The sequence below is a fragment of the Pteropus alecto genome, unplaced genomic scaffold (genome assembly GCF_000325575.1).
Source record: "Pteropus alecto unplaced genomic scaffold, ASM32557v1 scaffold177, whole genome shotgun sequence".
Classification (NCBI taxonomy): domain Eukaryota; kingdom Metazoa; phylum Chordata; class Mammalia; order Chiroptera; family Pteropodidae; genus Pteropus; species Pteropus alecto.
Genome location: NW_006442207.1, coordinates 9,318,165 through 9,333,520, shown reverse-complemented (window position 1 = coordinate 9,333,520; position 15,356 = coordinate 9,318,165). Strand labels below are relative to the sequence as shown.

The window sequence follows — 15,356 nt, the reverse complement described above, 5'->3', positions numbered from 1 at the left end:
GGAAGAGATTAAGAAGTGGAGGAACGCAGAAGAGGGTTGGAAAATAGCACTCATGTGGAGATCATTAACAGAAAAAAAAAAGATAAAGCAGCAGGCTTCTCAAAGATAATGAAAATCCTCTTCTCTAGCACTGCTAGTACAGGTACCAGAAATGCCTGCGTGAAGCTCTTGGGATGTGAGGATGCCAGATCTCAGGAATGGCTTACTGCCACTTCTCCCTGCCCCTTCTTCAAACCACGCATGTGGGTCAGCTCAGAAGGTAGGAAACTCAGAACCAGAAGAGGTTTCCAGGGAGAGTGAGGGAGAGTATAAGAGAAGAGAGGATAAAGTCCATACTTCAAAGAAGTGGGGGACTTCTGCATTCTTCTCCTGAATCCCATATTCTGAAGTATGTAAAGGATCTGTGAATATCAGCAGCCTAGGGCAGAGCTCCCTGTGAGAGCAGTCTAGAATGAAGTTATTCCATCTTTGCTTAAATTCCTCTGCTTACATGGATCTCATTATTCTTTAGGACAACCTGTCGAGTTAATAAATAGTTTAATGCATAGGAAGTGTTGCTTTTACTGATCTAGAAGTCCCTGCACCCCCCTCAATATATACTTTCATGGCTTAGAACTCTAACATTCTGGTCTGATATTGGAGGGAAAGACAGATCATATATTATGGCTGCCTAATTTAACAACTATGCCCTTTCAAAATGTCCCATAAAAGTCCCATATTGTGTTTCAAGCTGTACATGTTTGTGGGTTTATGTGTGCATATACATATACGTGTGCATCCAATGAATTCCAGTACCTTACATGTGTGTGCGCATACACACAAATTTCTGCTACTCCATTTGCTGTTGTACACAAGAGAAACAGAAACATGTTAAAGCACTTAAAGAACTTATCTTCTAGCAGGAGGAGAAATGAGGAAATAAAAACATATGAAGAACATAGTAAGTGCTAAAGTTACTTAACAATAATCATAATATATCATCTTTAATTCTCAAAATAAACCATGGAAGCAAGAAATTAAAGCACAGGCAGAAGTATTTTCTCAGGATCACCCAGTTGGTAAATACTGAAGCTGGGATTCTATCTTACATATGCTGACTCTAAGCCTGTGCTTTTTCTACTAATTACATATACAGACCTGTAATGCAATACATGTTATGAAGCATAGCATTTTATCTGTGACATAATTATATTTAAATTCAAACAAAGAGATTATTCTTGCCTAGAAAAAGAAAAAGAGCCAAAAAAGGCTCCATGTGGAGGTAAGTATAAGGACATAAAAGTCTCATATCATGATTCTAAGAGTGACAAAGATTCTCACACATTTCTTCATAGCCAAAGACAAAAACTGTCCTGACACAGAGTATGTGCTAAAAATTAATCGTTGCTAAAACAAATAAGTGCAGTTTATCCCCCGAAAGGAACATGTATAGATCTTTATAGATAGGAGGTTTAGACCAGTCCACAGACGAATCAGTTCCTAGAATTATTTACCTGGCCTTTTGAAATTTAGCACATAGAATTGGGAATGTATGTATGTGGGGCGGGGGGAGGCGGGGGGCAGGGAGTCAGAACATTTACATTCAAACCTAGGTTGGCAAGAACCTAGTTACATTCTTAACCCTTTTCAATTTAATGTTGTAAGCAGTGAGGAACAAGGCAAAACTTTACCAGGGAAATGCTTATAAGATTTCTGAGGCTATATATGATATGCGGGAGGAGCGGTGAATGGAGGGACTTTTTCACTGTTCCTGGTGAGAGGAAAAAGGTACTGTACCAGTGTCGCACTAGGAAGAATGGAAGAGGAAGGGGGCAGGAATAATTTTGTGGAGAAAGAACTGATGGAACTTGGAAACCCAAAGATGTAAGAGAAGGCGAGCATGAGAACAAAGTTGAATAAGACTCTCAGTGCTAAGGCTGGGACCCAGGGAATATAGAATATAGAAGCCCAGCAGAAAAGCTGATTCTGAAGGGTGAAATGTTCACTCCCAGCTCAACATAAAATTGAAAGGGAGCGATGGAGTTCGTTTAGAAGTTCTCTGTTCCTCTGCTTTGAATGGAAGACGAAGCAGAGTATCTTAAAAAAAAAGCCATCCTCCCTTCAGAATATAGTACCAAATTATCTAGAATAGAGTTTTCTTTTTATTTTTTATATAACATCATTAGGCTCCATCCTATTTTCAATTTGCAGAACCTGGGAAAGAAAAAGTGCAGAGGTTTCTCTTGTTATTGAATCCAATAAACCCATCTGCAGAAAAAGACAAGAATTACAGTCATCTCATGCCACATCCTCTAAGTCTCTTTAGCATAAGTGGCTTAGGAGTCTGAAGATGCTGAATGGAGTGTTGAATTGCTAGCATATCTGAAGGAGAAAGAAGTGCCATGGTGACCTGGTAAATATAAAACAAACTACTTATCAAACAATAATAAGAAAAAATCTGAAATGGGCTCAGTAACAAGATTCAACAAGGACTGGAGGATGAATGGTAGTGATATGAGTCTGAATCAGAGACAGAAACGACTTTAGGTCCTGGAGTGTTTTCTGACCATAGCCAGATATGTAGGCAAAATCTCATGGATCTGCCTCTTACTCCCAAGGTTAGATGAGAGAAGCCTGGCCAAGGACAATAGGCCAGTTATGTAGACACATGTGACTTTAACAACTGGATGTAGGGCCCAATGGATATGAGGCCAACAGGAAATAGCAGTTTTAAGTAAGAAGAGAGCTCTGTGGATGGGGGGTCATTCAAGAAGTGTCAAGGAGAGCTGGAGCTCGTCGGGCTTCACTGGTCTCCAGAATAATGGGGTCACTGGCCAGAGAATAGCATGGTGCTTAAATAACACTGACTCTTTATCCAGAAATCTGGGTTTACTTTCCATTACCATAACTTACTAACATGTGACATAAGGCAAAATTATTTAACTTCTCTGGGATTTCACTTTGATATTTATCTTCTTATTTCTTATCTAAAAATGTAAATTAAAATATCTCCCAATAATGGACATCTCTTGTTGATACCTTCCCATTACATTCTCCATTCCTTTGGTAAAAGTCCCCCGGTCTTTCTAGGGGCATCACCATTCCTTATTCTCTGTTTATATGGTTTATGGGAATGGATTGTACCCCCAGGTTTAGATTGTACCCCCAGGTTTAGATGTTACCTAATCGGAGCCCATAAGATTTAGTCCCAGATGCTTTGCTGGAGCAACAAGCAAGAAGCTGTTTCTTTTCCATTAGAGCGAATCCGGGAAGGTGTCAGGTGGTAGAGGTCGCCAGGAGGAGAGAGTCTGCCTGAGAGTGAAGCTAAGAGACAGTGGAGCTGAGTGATGGAGAAAGAGCATGATCAAACCTCTGTATCTAGTGGAGCCTAGATAAAGTTAGTAGACTTTCTGACTTTCCAGACCCATAAGCCAATATGTCTCTCTTTTATTTTTTTAAATTTTTCCTTAAAACAGGTGGCATGTTTCTATCACATCTTGAAAATGAGTTTTGATCAATAAATTATTTCACATTATTGATTTATGGATTGCTTGAAAATATGAATGCAAAGAGCTTGGCACACGGCTTGGCACACAGAAAGTGTTCAACAAAGGGGACTTGTTGCCAGAGACGTGGAATGGGCAGTCATTCACATTGGAGGCACTGAACCATGGGGAAGAATGAGAATGTGTATACACGCTCGGATCAGCTGAGGATGGCATTGTATTTCATTATCTCTCTGCTGTATAATACAGTTGTCATATGACCCCTGAGGGACAGCATTGAAACAAGGCTTGTATTCCAAAATAACAAAAACTCATTGTTGGGCCAACTCTTAATTTTCCATATGTGAATTAGATGCAGAAAATATATAATCACCACTCAGCTATCCCTGTTTGCAGCCATCCCCCCATATGTCAGAATAACGTAATCAATAAGGTAAGTCTGAACCTATTTTTAATTAAGTGAAATAGCTCTCAGATTGCCTTGTCTTTCGCATAGATAATAAATAGCTGAATGGGTTATAATTAAAACTGTCTTCCACTGCTTTGTCCTAAACTTGAATCAGATCCCAACTAACCACATTCATCAGTCTCTAATGGCAAATCCGGCTTTGGCAGGAACTTCACTTATTGAAAGCATTTGGGTACCACTGATTCTCCAGTACCATGTTCCTCTTCGATGTCAAATTCAACACTTAGGTGCTTATCTACTAAACCATTAAACTAACAGTTATTACTGGGGGATGTAAGTGGAAAGTAAGTGTTGAATTTGGGGCAGATCTTTAATTCTGCAAACAAGAGCCATGGTCTCAGACAAATCAAGTGTCAAAATTTGGCTAAATACATGTTATATGTTAAATTACATAACTTTTCACTTCAAAATGAGGGTAAGAATCCCTCCCTCACAATCTTGTTATGAGGATCAAATAGCCTGGGTTATCATGTGCCCAGACCATTGTAGTTACTTAACAAATGCAAATCTCTATTACAGAACCAATATCTTGCTGACACTCGGTTCTTCCATCCTTCTTGTTTTATTCCCTAATGAGAGCCCGAACCTATCCTCTCATTTTATGATAACATAATCCATTTTTTTTTTCCTTTTTAGGAATCACCTTTCTCCCAACCTTGAGCAATGAAATTTCATTGGGTCTCAACCCATTTTCTATTTCAGTTCCCAGGGTAGATATGTGTTTTATCTACACAAGTGATGCATCATCTTATGTAACCTTGATCCAGGCCATGCCACTCAGATTCTTTTTTTTGATACAGGGATGAGGCAGACTGGCTTGATGGGGATTCTAAGCCCTTAAAATGTAAGGCTAAGCTGAAAATGTCCATCATTGTCACAAACAGGGGAAAACCAACCTGAGAATGAAGCCAACACAAGGAAAAACAAAACTAATAGATGTAGAAAGTTAGCCACTAGTAATAATATTATTACTATTAGTCAGTGCACACTCAATACAATTCAGAAGAAACATCTCATTTATTAAAGTAGATATTATCTTCATCTTACGGAGAGCAAAACTGAGGCACAGAGAAGTAACTGCCCCATGACCCCCTACTTAGTAAATGACAAAGCTAGAACTTACACCTCAGTATCTCTGAGCCCTTCAACCTCCTGCCTTCTCAATATAATTAACTTCTGACACAGTAAAGAACAAAGGCACTATTGCAGTTAGTTAAAAACAAAACAAAACACCTATTCTATTAAGGGCGATACTGTGCTAAGATGTGTTTTATAAGATGCCCTATACATGTAAATTGGTTTTGGAAGCAATTTGAACTCCTTGGAGAAATATTTATATTTACCTTAGCCATGGTAGTACCAATAGCAACCAATGAGATAGTATAAGGATACACTTATATTCCATGATGATTTTACAATTGCCATTGACTGCTTCTAGGGGTGGCATTACTATTGCCACCCAAAATAATGATATTTCTCAAGTGTACTAATTGAGGGAAAAAAAGACATAAATTTATCTTCCTTTTTCTATATGGGAAATGCCATGCTATTATCCAGGGTCACTTAATTCAATTAAGCACTAGAAAAGTTCCCTTCAGTCCCTTCCACATCCCATAGCCAGGCTCCAAGAAGAAATGATTAAAGGGGCCTTCTTTTAATTATGCCTGCTGAAAAATCCTAGAGAGCCCCATAGTTCCCATGTAATTTGAAGCGACTGGTTTCCAGCAGTGAGTCTAATAAATATTGCTTTGATTGACACTTTTTCTGTCAGCCTCAGAACATTGCAAAGTCAGAATACACAAGCCATGTGAACAGAGACTGAGAAATTTTCATTAACAGTCATGTGCACTGTGCACTTTACAAGGTCTCATGCCTTGTCTGGAAAAACCAACTGAGCTTAAAGAACCCATGGGGTCCATTTGCCAAGCCCAGTTGGAGAGATATACATGTGGGCATAGTGGCCAAAACAGCTTTGGATTTTCTCTACTCATCTGCTTGGACAGGCTGGATTTCCAAGGCTCACAGCCTCAGTCCAGAAAAGAAGGCCAACAGGCAGAGGCAACAGAGTCCACTGATTTAGTAGAGCACAGACATTGGAGCCAGACTGCTTGCATTTGAATCCTGGCTCTGCCACTTTCTGCCTGTGTGATCTTGGCTAAATTACTTAACCTCTTTATGCCACAGGTTCCCCATCTGCTAATGATGATAATGCAAGGCTTATTTCATAAAATTGTGATGAAGGATTAAATAGCTTTGAATAATGTTTATCACATTGTTATGGCTTGAATGGGGGGGATGTGTCCCTCTGTTCCCAAAGGCAGTGGGAAGGGGTACTATTTATTTTATTCAACAAACAGATTAACTAGAATTCATACACAATCACATATAAAGTTTTGGTAAAGATGATAATATTATGACATTTGGTTACAAGGGCTTTGCTAATCAGGCTTTCAGGTGGAAGATCCCCATTTAAAGAATAGATAAGAACGGACTGCAATTAGCACCAGCCAAAGCAATGATGGGGTCCGTTCACCTCATAATGCTGTGTGTAAATGAGACCTTCAGTGAGCTAGAAAATGTCATGTGGTACCATGTGCCACTGACATGGGAAATATTTCCATCTCAGTGCTTTTTCCTTGTTCATCTTTTTAGTCAATGTTTTTCTTTGTTTCTATCTATAGGAACAAACTTTGATCCAGCGGTCCACGTATTTTAACTTTCTACCTTATATTGCTGGGTTCCTGTGGAGATATTTTCAGTCATTTGGAAGAAGAACTAGAGGAAAACTTTGTCCCTCACACTTTCTCATTGGCAAAGCGTCAACTCCATTTCCAGGTTAAATTAGGAGAACCACATTAATTTATTTTAGTCCTTTTATTCTCCGAGGTCTTTCTATGCACATAGAATGCCAAGTGGAAAAGAATGAAAAATACAAAAAAATTAAAAAAAAAGATGGATCTGCTTTTCAAAAAGTGACTTTACATCTATAAGCAAAATACATAGAGGTGAGAGGTGTCTCATGAATAAGGGACACAAATGAGTAAGAGAGGGAGAGAAGCAGTGCTGATCAGAGAAGAGAGACTCAATGATAACTAGTGTTGCATTCCAGGCACAGGGTGAGACCAGAATGGACACAGAGAGCAAGGCTCTAGACTCTCCTGAGCAAGGACAGCCGTGGGAAAGACAGGGGAGTAGCTTCTACACAACAAAAACCTCCTTCAGGTATAAATGTCTCTTTATGGTGAGAGAAAAGATAGTATTCCCTGTAGAAGTCTCTTGGTGTTATGTTTGAGCCAGCTTGTTTGCAAATGGTTTGTCTTTCACTTTTTCAGGCAGTTTCCCTAGCGTTTTAAGAGATTTCTCTAATGTAGGTCTCTGGCTTTCGGCTCCCAAGGGGGTTTTAGGGCAGTGTTTGAAAATGAGAACTATAAAAATGCATTCCTCTCAGAAGGGATGTTAGTCCAAAGGTTGATGAGAGACAGTGTGACTTCAGGAGGAGTCAAAGGGGCCAGAGACCGAGAAATTTTCATTAACAGTCATGTGCACTGTGCACTTTACAAGGTCTCATGCCCTGTCCGCTTTTTCTGTTTATACCAGAAAAAGTCTGTAAACAACCTAAAGGGCTTTTCCATAGGCAAATCAGATAAATCAGAGTAAGGTAGTGTTATATCTTTTGGCAAGGGTTAGATTATAATTTCAAAAGGAATTGACAGGTAGTGTTAAAATTATATTAGAACCATACTTTTCTTCGTTTGTCAGGATCTAGGCCCTTGGAAACTCAAAACCAAAGGGCCTTGTGTTATTTTCCTTCTTTCCAATTGGAGTCTCCCATTTCCAGGGAAGGAGGCCACCTCTAGTTTAATCAGGGAGATGGGCTCAGGTGGTTAAAAAAACAGAAGAGTATCACTTTCTTTGCTTCCTTTTTTCTTCTGCTATCTGTCTTCTCCTCTCTTTTCCTCTTCTTTCCTCTCCCCTCTCTTCCCCTCCCCCATCATATTTTTCTCCACCCCCTACCAACATATATAGTTTATTTTTGTATATTAAATAAGCCTCCAGTGTACATCTTTGGAATAAAATGACACATAGCCATTTAACAAAATGATGACATGGACTATGAATCGTATCCACTCAAAAAGAAAACAGAAAAAAAGTAAGGTGTAGAACAGTGTGCATAAGCTAAAATTTACGTAAATGCAAACGTATGGACTAAATGTTTGTGCCCCCCCCCCAAAATTCACATGTTGAAGCCCTAATCCCACAAGTGATAATATCTGGAGATGGGGTCTCTGAGAGGTACCCAGGTCATGAGAGTGGGACCCCCAGGATGGGATTAGTGCCTGTACAGGAAGCAGAATAGACCAGAGTTTGCTCTCCCTCTACCATGTGGCGGTTTCTCAGTAATTGCTTGGGAACTGTCATCCATTTTTTTCCTTTTCCCTTTTATAATGGGAATGCCTCTCTTATGCCTATCCCACTACTGTATTTTGGATGCTCACAAGTTACCTAGTTCCACAAGTTTACAGTTGAGAGAAATTTTTCCTCAGGGTGCATCATACCTTGGGTTTCATCCTCATCTGAGTTAAATTACATTTACATGAGACATTGGACTTTAGACTTTATAGCTGATGCTGTAACAGTTTAAACATTTGGGGCTGTTGGGATGAAATGGCTATATTTTGCATGTGAGCAAGATATACATTTGGAGGGGTCAGGGGTGAGAATGTTATGGACTCAATTATGCCCCCGATTTGCGTAGAATCTCTAATCCCCAGTGCAATGGTATTTAGAGGTAGACTTTTGAGAGGTAATCAGGTTTAGGTGAGGTCATGAGTATGAGGCCCCATGATGGGGTTAGTACCGGAGCTCGCTCGCTCGCGCGCTCGCTCGCGCGCTCTATCGCTCTCGCGCGCGCTCTCTCTCTCTCTCTCTCTCTCTCTCTCTCTTTCCATGTGAGGACACAGAAAGAAGGCAGCCCTCCGCAATAGCCTCGGAAACATCCCGGCCTTCACCAGGATCCTGCATCTTAGACACCCCGGTCTTCACAACTGGGAGAAAGAAATGTGTTGTTTAAGCTACCCAGTCTATGGTATTTTGCTCTAGCAGCTTAAGCTGACTAAGAATATATTGGTAATTCATAGAACATTTCTGGAAGGATAGAAGGAAACTAAGAATATTGGTTGTGTCCCATATGGTGAGGAGGAGGTCTAGAAAATTCGCAATCAGGAGTGGGAGGAAGATCTACTTTTAGAATAAATAAGATCTACTTATTTACACTGAAAACCTTTATTTGAACATATAATAGATCTGTGGATAACACTTGTAAGTAATAAAAATCACTATTAAAATATTTTAAGTGTCAGTCTCACAAGTCTCATCAAAATATAACAAAACAGCAGTTACAAAGCCCCTGCTGTTCACTAATCTCAATGATCTATTTTGGGTTTATTAAGGAAATTGTGACACAGCTTTAATAGTCTCTAAAAATGTTTTGCTACTCTTATGTCACCTCCTGCCCTAGGGGCTTGTGGGCATATCCCAATAAGAACAAAGCTCATGTGAGAGCTCCAGGTGAGAAAAAGATTCCAATGCTCATTTACCAAGTGACGTCACAAAACGCTACAAAATAAAGTGAGACTTACCAGTAGAACCTGTTGGGTACAACCCCTTCCTGGATAAGCTGCCACCTTCTCCCAAACTCAGCAGAGCTGTATAACTATAGAGAAAAGAAATTACTTAGCACCATGATTCCACGGTACATCGAATGCACAAGCAGCAGTTCATCAAACCAGTAATAATAATAGTACCTACCACTTACTGAGCATCTACCACATACCAGGTGAATGATCCAAATATCATCTGTACTCCTCACATAAATTCTGCAAATCAGATATTAATACTCTCATTTTATAGCTGAAGAAACTGAGGCTCAGGAAAATTAAGTGATTTGTTAGAAATCACATACCCACTAAATATTAAAATGAACTGGAATCCATATCCCATTCTGCCTGCTGACAAAGTCAGCAGTACCACTTGACCTATTAGCCTGTACAGATCATTGTGTGAGATTCAAAGAAGTGCAAAATCTAGACCTGGCTCTCAAAGAGCAGATAATATAAACTAACTCTGACTAAAGTAATGAGAAATGGACAAGGCAGCCAGTGACAAAGGGATGCAGAGGAAGGAGACTCTGCAGCCAATCAAGGATGCTTCACAGATGCTTCCGAGATTCAGTTGGGATGCAAAGGAATGACAACGTTGAAACTGGCAAAAATGGGACAAGCATTACTCACAAAGAGAACGACATAGGTCGAAATGGTGAGACATACAGAGACAGGATAGAATTAAGTCTGGCTTATCTAAATAAGTTTAGATGCAAACATGGAGGGCAACTTGAAAAAAGGCATTGAATGGCAAGTTAGGGAGGCTGGAATTGTTCTTGTGGGCAAAAGGAGCCAATGGTTGTCTTTTTTAAGAGTAACCAGAGGAAACTTCAGGCTATAACACTGACTAAGTTCTTATTTAGTCATCCAAGGGCTTCTCGTGTACTGTTTTATTTAATCCACACACCATCACTGTGACATATGAAGTTATTATGAGCATTTTACAGATGGTTATATAGCTGGTAAGAGTTCAAGTCCATTTGCTACACTGTGTCAGCACTCTCCAAAGGCAACGGCATAAAAACACTGTTCATGAGACATGGTCTAACCCTCCCCTACTCTATCCTCTCCTAATGTCCTCCTTCTCCTACATCCAGTTCACTCGACACCTCTGCTCCTCTCCAGAGATCTTTAACAGGACCATGGAACGCTCTTGTGCCTCTGATGGCAGCCCAGAGATTCCTGTTGCTGTAGGCATTGTGGTTCCCACTGGTCACTGCGATAGTGATTTGAGAAAAATAATTTAGAGCATCTTTCTTCTATGTGCCTGGTCTGTAACCCACCCACATCCCAATCTTCCACCCTTGCATTTGCCAAATCCCACGGAGAATGAATGGTGAGTCAGTATGCCGAGTGCCATGACTGCTCAGGCTCGTCCTTTCTTCCCAGCCCCAGCACTCAGTGAAGGGTCAAATGACTCACCAAGTGACTCATCAAGGCTGCAGATATACCAGGCATGTCCCAGAAAGAAGGCAACTCAAATAATTATGTACTAACCCCCTTCAAAATGCTTCCTATGCCAGTGTGTCCATTGGATCGAAACAGATCCTAAAGCTCCCCACCCCCTGCCAAAAGCTGAAATATCTGGCTACTAAAGCAAGCAGTTCAACTGGCTCCAACTATACAATATTTGGGCTTCTGACCAAGGAGAATCTGTGGCTTTTTCTTTCTAGCATTATTATTATTTTCTGCTCCATCACGTCTGGGGAAGAAAGTTTTCCTGGGTACATTTCATGCTTGATTCATTTTAAGAGTGCTAAGAAAAGAAGTGGACACAGCCTCCCTCATAAAGATGAAGGGAAATGGGACACATCCCTGTTAGTTCAGAACCCAGGCAGCCAGAGTATGCGTGTCCTGCTCCTTACTCCCCAGCACGTCTTGAACAATCTGCATTGTAACATGCAGACTGGTATAGCAACAGCAAGTGCCCCATTTGGATTTGGATTGTCTGCTTCTCCCTCTTCCATTACTCTGTCTTTTTTTAAACCCAGAACCACACTGCTTTCCATGAGTTTAAAGGGAATAGAGTTTGCACCATTGTGTGTGCCTCTGTCTATACATAAATGAATGTTAACATCTATTTTTATACACACAGATTTATGCCAGTGTAACAGCATTAGGGCAGCTTGAAGTAATAATAATTCTCTGTGAAGACTGAATTCACATATATGCTGAAAATCATACATAAACTCTGAGAGCTCATATGGCCGCACCAAGCAATTACTATCCCTGCTCCCACGTGTGTGTGTGTGTGTGTGTGTGTGTGTGTGTGTGTGTGTGTGTGTGTGTGTTTCCCTTCTGTGTGTTTTTAAATTGACCTCCTCTAGGCTTGGATTCAAACCTGTGGACCAGTCAGGCATGTCTCATGATATTTGTTTTTATCCTCTTTCAAGAAGCTGCTTTGTTATTTGTGAGCATCAAGAGGCCCCTCAAGCAGTGGGTATACCAAATGATCCAGTAAACCAAGTCATTATTATGCAGCTCAGTGACATCTTTTTCCATTTCCTCTCTTGAAAGGTACCCTCTAGTGTTGGTGGACTCGCCTTCTCGCCTCGTCGACACCTGGGCATATTCCTCATGCCATGCCTCCATTGGTGCTACCTACTCTGGCAGAGGTGGTTTCATGACGTTCCTACTTCAATGCCAATGTTCTCCTCAGGCCCAGATCAAGGCCACCTTCTCTAGGAACCTTCTCCTACATACTAGAATTCCTAGTGGCCTTATTTCCAAGGAACCATGGTACAACCACAGATGATATCAAACTACAAGACACATATATTTATATTTCTTAGTAGTGTTTCAAGAGTTTTCTATAAATGCAAGGCAGAAATTCCTTCCGATCTAAAAGCACCCTTGAATATCTGAGATCACTCTGTACATCTTTGATGGAGATCACAGCGCTTTTAAATGTCAGGAATCTCATCTCTCTGTATTTATATAGTGCCTTGCACATAGTAGATGATGATGAGAAAAAATATCAATTCTGTATCATGCAAATCATCTAGTGATGTATCTACTAGTAAAGCACCCAGGTTCCCCAGTGGATGAACAAAGATTATTTATCAGAGGAATATGTTTTGCTTCCATGGATCCACAGCTAGAGGCCTACATCTAAAACAAACTGTAACTATCAGTACATTTGAAACTCCCAAGGGATTTGCAGGAAGCACTTCTTGCATATTCATTCACCCCTGGACAAAGCTGCTCTGTATACTCCATCTACTACTTCAAATATTTCCCCCCTAAGAAGTTAATTGTCCAGCCGGATGTTCTACCAAGCAAAGGAGAAAATGACTCACAGCCATTCAAGTTAATGTGTTAATTAAACCTGCAGAGTCTGACAGCAAAGTTCTCCTCTACAAAGAAGGGAAAGACATTAAAGCCTTTTTACACAGTGACTCTGTCTCTGTCACCAGTGGAAGAAGGCTTTGCATGTAGAATGAGTCAATGTTCTTTAATAAAATTCATAAAGTTCGCAGCACCTAAATAAGGTTTATTTCCCTCCCTGTGTGTCTCCGGCTCCAAGGTTTCTTTGGACTGTCAGAACACAGAACCGAGAATTATCCTCACTCTGTTACATCAGAGGCAGCAGCAGTAGCTTTTTGTAGCAATGCGGAGCCTAGAGAAAGATGAGGGAGATGAGAAAATCTCTGAACCAGTTTTAGGAGAACAACGTCCATCTACTAACTCACTGTCATGACTGCACAACGTGGTTCGTGGAAGGTTTGGGGTTTCGTTTTTATTTCACTAACTCTGGTACAAAGGATTGGAAAAAAGACTGAAGGAGTAGAAATTTCAAAAAGGGAGCGGGGGAGGACTTCAGTCAGAAAATCTTTCCTATCTAAGATCATTCAAAACTATCTGAGACCACTTCCCTGCCTTTGTAAATATAACTCAATAACTCAATGAGCACAAAACCAATACCCAGCTATGCTCAAGGTCTATGAGCAGCCTCACTGGCTAACTCCTTCTCTGTCATTATGCTCTTCCAGGGCTGTCTGTACTCCTCCCTACTATGTTCCTGTCCTGAATGGTTTTTCTTTCCTTTTTCATTTTTTGGTGGCATCTCCCACATTGGCTTGTTTTCTTGTCATCTGCCTTTATCTGCCATAAAGCAAAGGTTAGTTTGTTATGAGCTGTTAACCAATTGTTCAGTCGTCCCTGGGATCATCCTTAGGAATCCTGAAAAGCTGCAAGTTAGGCGAGGGACACAGGCTCCAAGGGAGCAAAAGAGGGGTGCCACAGAGGACAAAGAGTTTGGGCGTGGGAAAGAATGAGTTTCATTGGCTTTGCTCAGGATTTCTGACCTACAGCAGATGAAGCTGGGGTGCAGGAAGGGGGTATGACAACAGCTGTTTCCATCTTTCCTTTTCCATTTTCCCACCATTCACATTTTGATTAAATCCAGAAAGGAGTACCATCTTTCTTTGAAGAGAAACTCAACTTCCTTCTGTTGATACGAAAGCTTGCAATTGTCACTGTCCCTTGAAAAGTCTTCTCAATATTCTTCGGTTGGATCAGTGCAGCCCCCTCTTTCCAGATCATTAGGTACACATTAGGCATTTTCCTTAGCAGCTAAGAAGTCGGTCCGAAGACACAGTTCCATAGAAGGTGAGAACGCTAACATGTTTAAAGACTTTGGTTGATGGGACTGGAGGCGGTTCACCACGACATTTCCCATGGCGACTTTCCCAGTCGGGGGGCAGGTCCTTGGGTCTCCCCAACATGTAGGTTCCTCGAGAGGCTTCCACGTTGGTGGAACACTTCCTGCTGTTCGCTCTTTTTAAAGTTGCCTGCTCATTCCTCTTTACTTCCCTACTCTTAACATTTTAGAGGCAGGAGGCCTGCAAATTACACTTCTTGAAAAGGCTGACAGAAAACCCTGCCAGTTCTATTTTATTTGCCTCATCGTAATACTGCCTTGGGGATGGTCTGGGCACAAAGCTCTCATCTACCTCATGATTCTCCACTTCTCACTGCTGTTACTGCATTCTTTCTAGCAAGAAAGAGACGAGACCTTGAGGATTTCAAATGAATTCCTAATGCCAGGCCCGAGGCATTGCAAATATCAAGCTCTTTCCTTCACCAGCCTCGACAGGAAGAAAGAGAATCCGCCCAGAGAAAACCCAGAAATGTCCTCAGAAGTATGCTCTGATTTCACAGTACAAGAGAAGGCCTGTGGTCCCTAAAATAATTTCATGAAACTTCACTAAGTGCTGACACAAATCTTGTCCTTGGCTGTGGGTACAGGGATACACAGTGAGAGAACCATGGTGACCACGCAAGGCCAGCTCCCCCACGCCCAGCAGATGTAAGTTACTCAAAGAACAAGCTAGCTTATCAGGTTATATCCCAGACAATGTATAGTAACATGTCCTGTTTTCTTCAGAGTGCTATGGTGGCCGATGTGGAGAGGAAAAGTTGGAAATCTGCCGAAGATGTCAATGTGGGCCTAAGAGCACAGTTAAAATTTCCCAACGTGGAGAAGTGGAGGAAGGGCGATCCAGGGCAAACAAGTCAGCCTGATCACAGGAACAAGTGCAGCAAAGCTCATAGAGGCGTTTCTGTTCTTTTGTCAATGAAAGAGACCCAGCTTAGCTGGAGTTCCCACAGAGGATACAAACGGAGGCTGCGGGCAGGTTGGATAAATGCAATGCCACCGTAGTTTGTGGAAGATGATGCAGACAGGATCCAAGTGTCAAAGAGGTCAGAAGACAAGAGTACCGAGGCTGTGTTCGGGAT

At 41.1% G+C, this 15,356-nt stretch overlaps 1 protein-coding gene across 6 annotated transcripts in view; it reads right to left on the bottom strand.

Annotated features, from left to right (window-relative positions):
• SORCS1 (sortilin related VPS10 domain containing receptor 1) overlaps positions 1 to 15,356 on the bottom strand; it is a 461,149-nt gene that overhangs the window by 142,574 nt on the left and 303,219 nt on the right. For all 6 annotated transcript variants that reach the window (XM_006920877.1, XM_006920876.1, XM_006920874.1 and 3 more), the window contains exon 5: positions 9,594 to 9,667. In XM_006920877.1, coding sequence (XP_006920939.1) covers positions 9,594 to 9,667 — 74 coding nt within the window. The remainder of the gene's footprint in view (positions 1 to 9,593; positions 9,668 to 15,356) is intronic.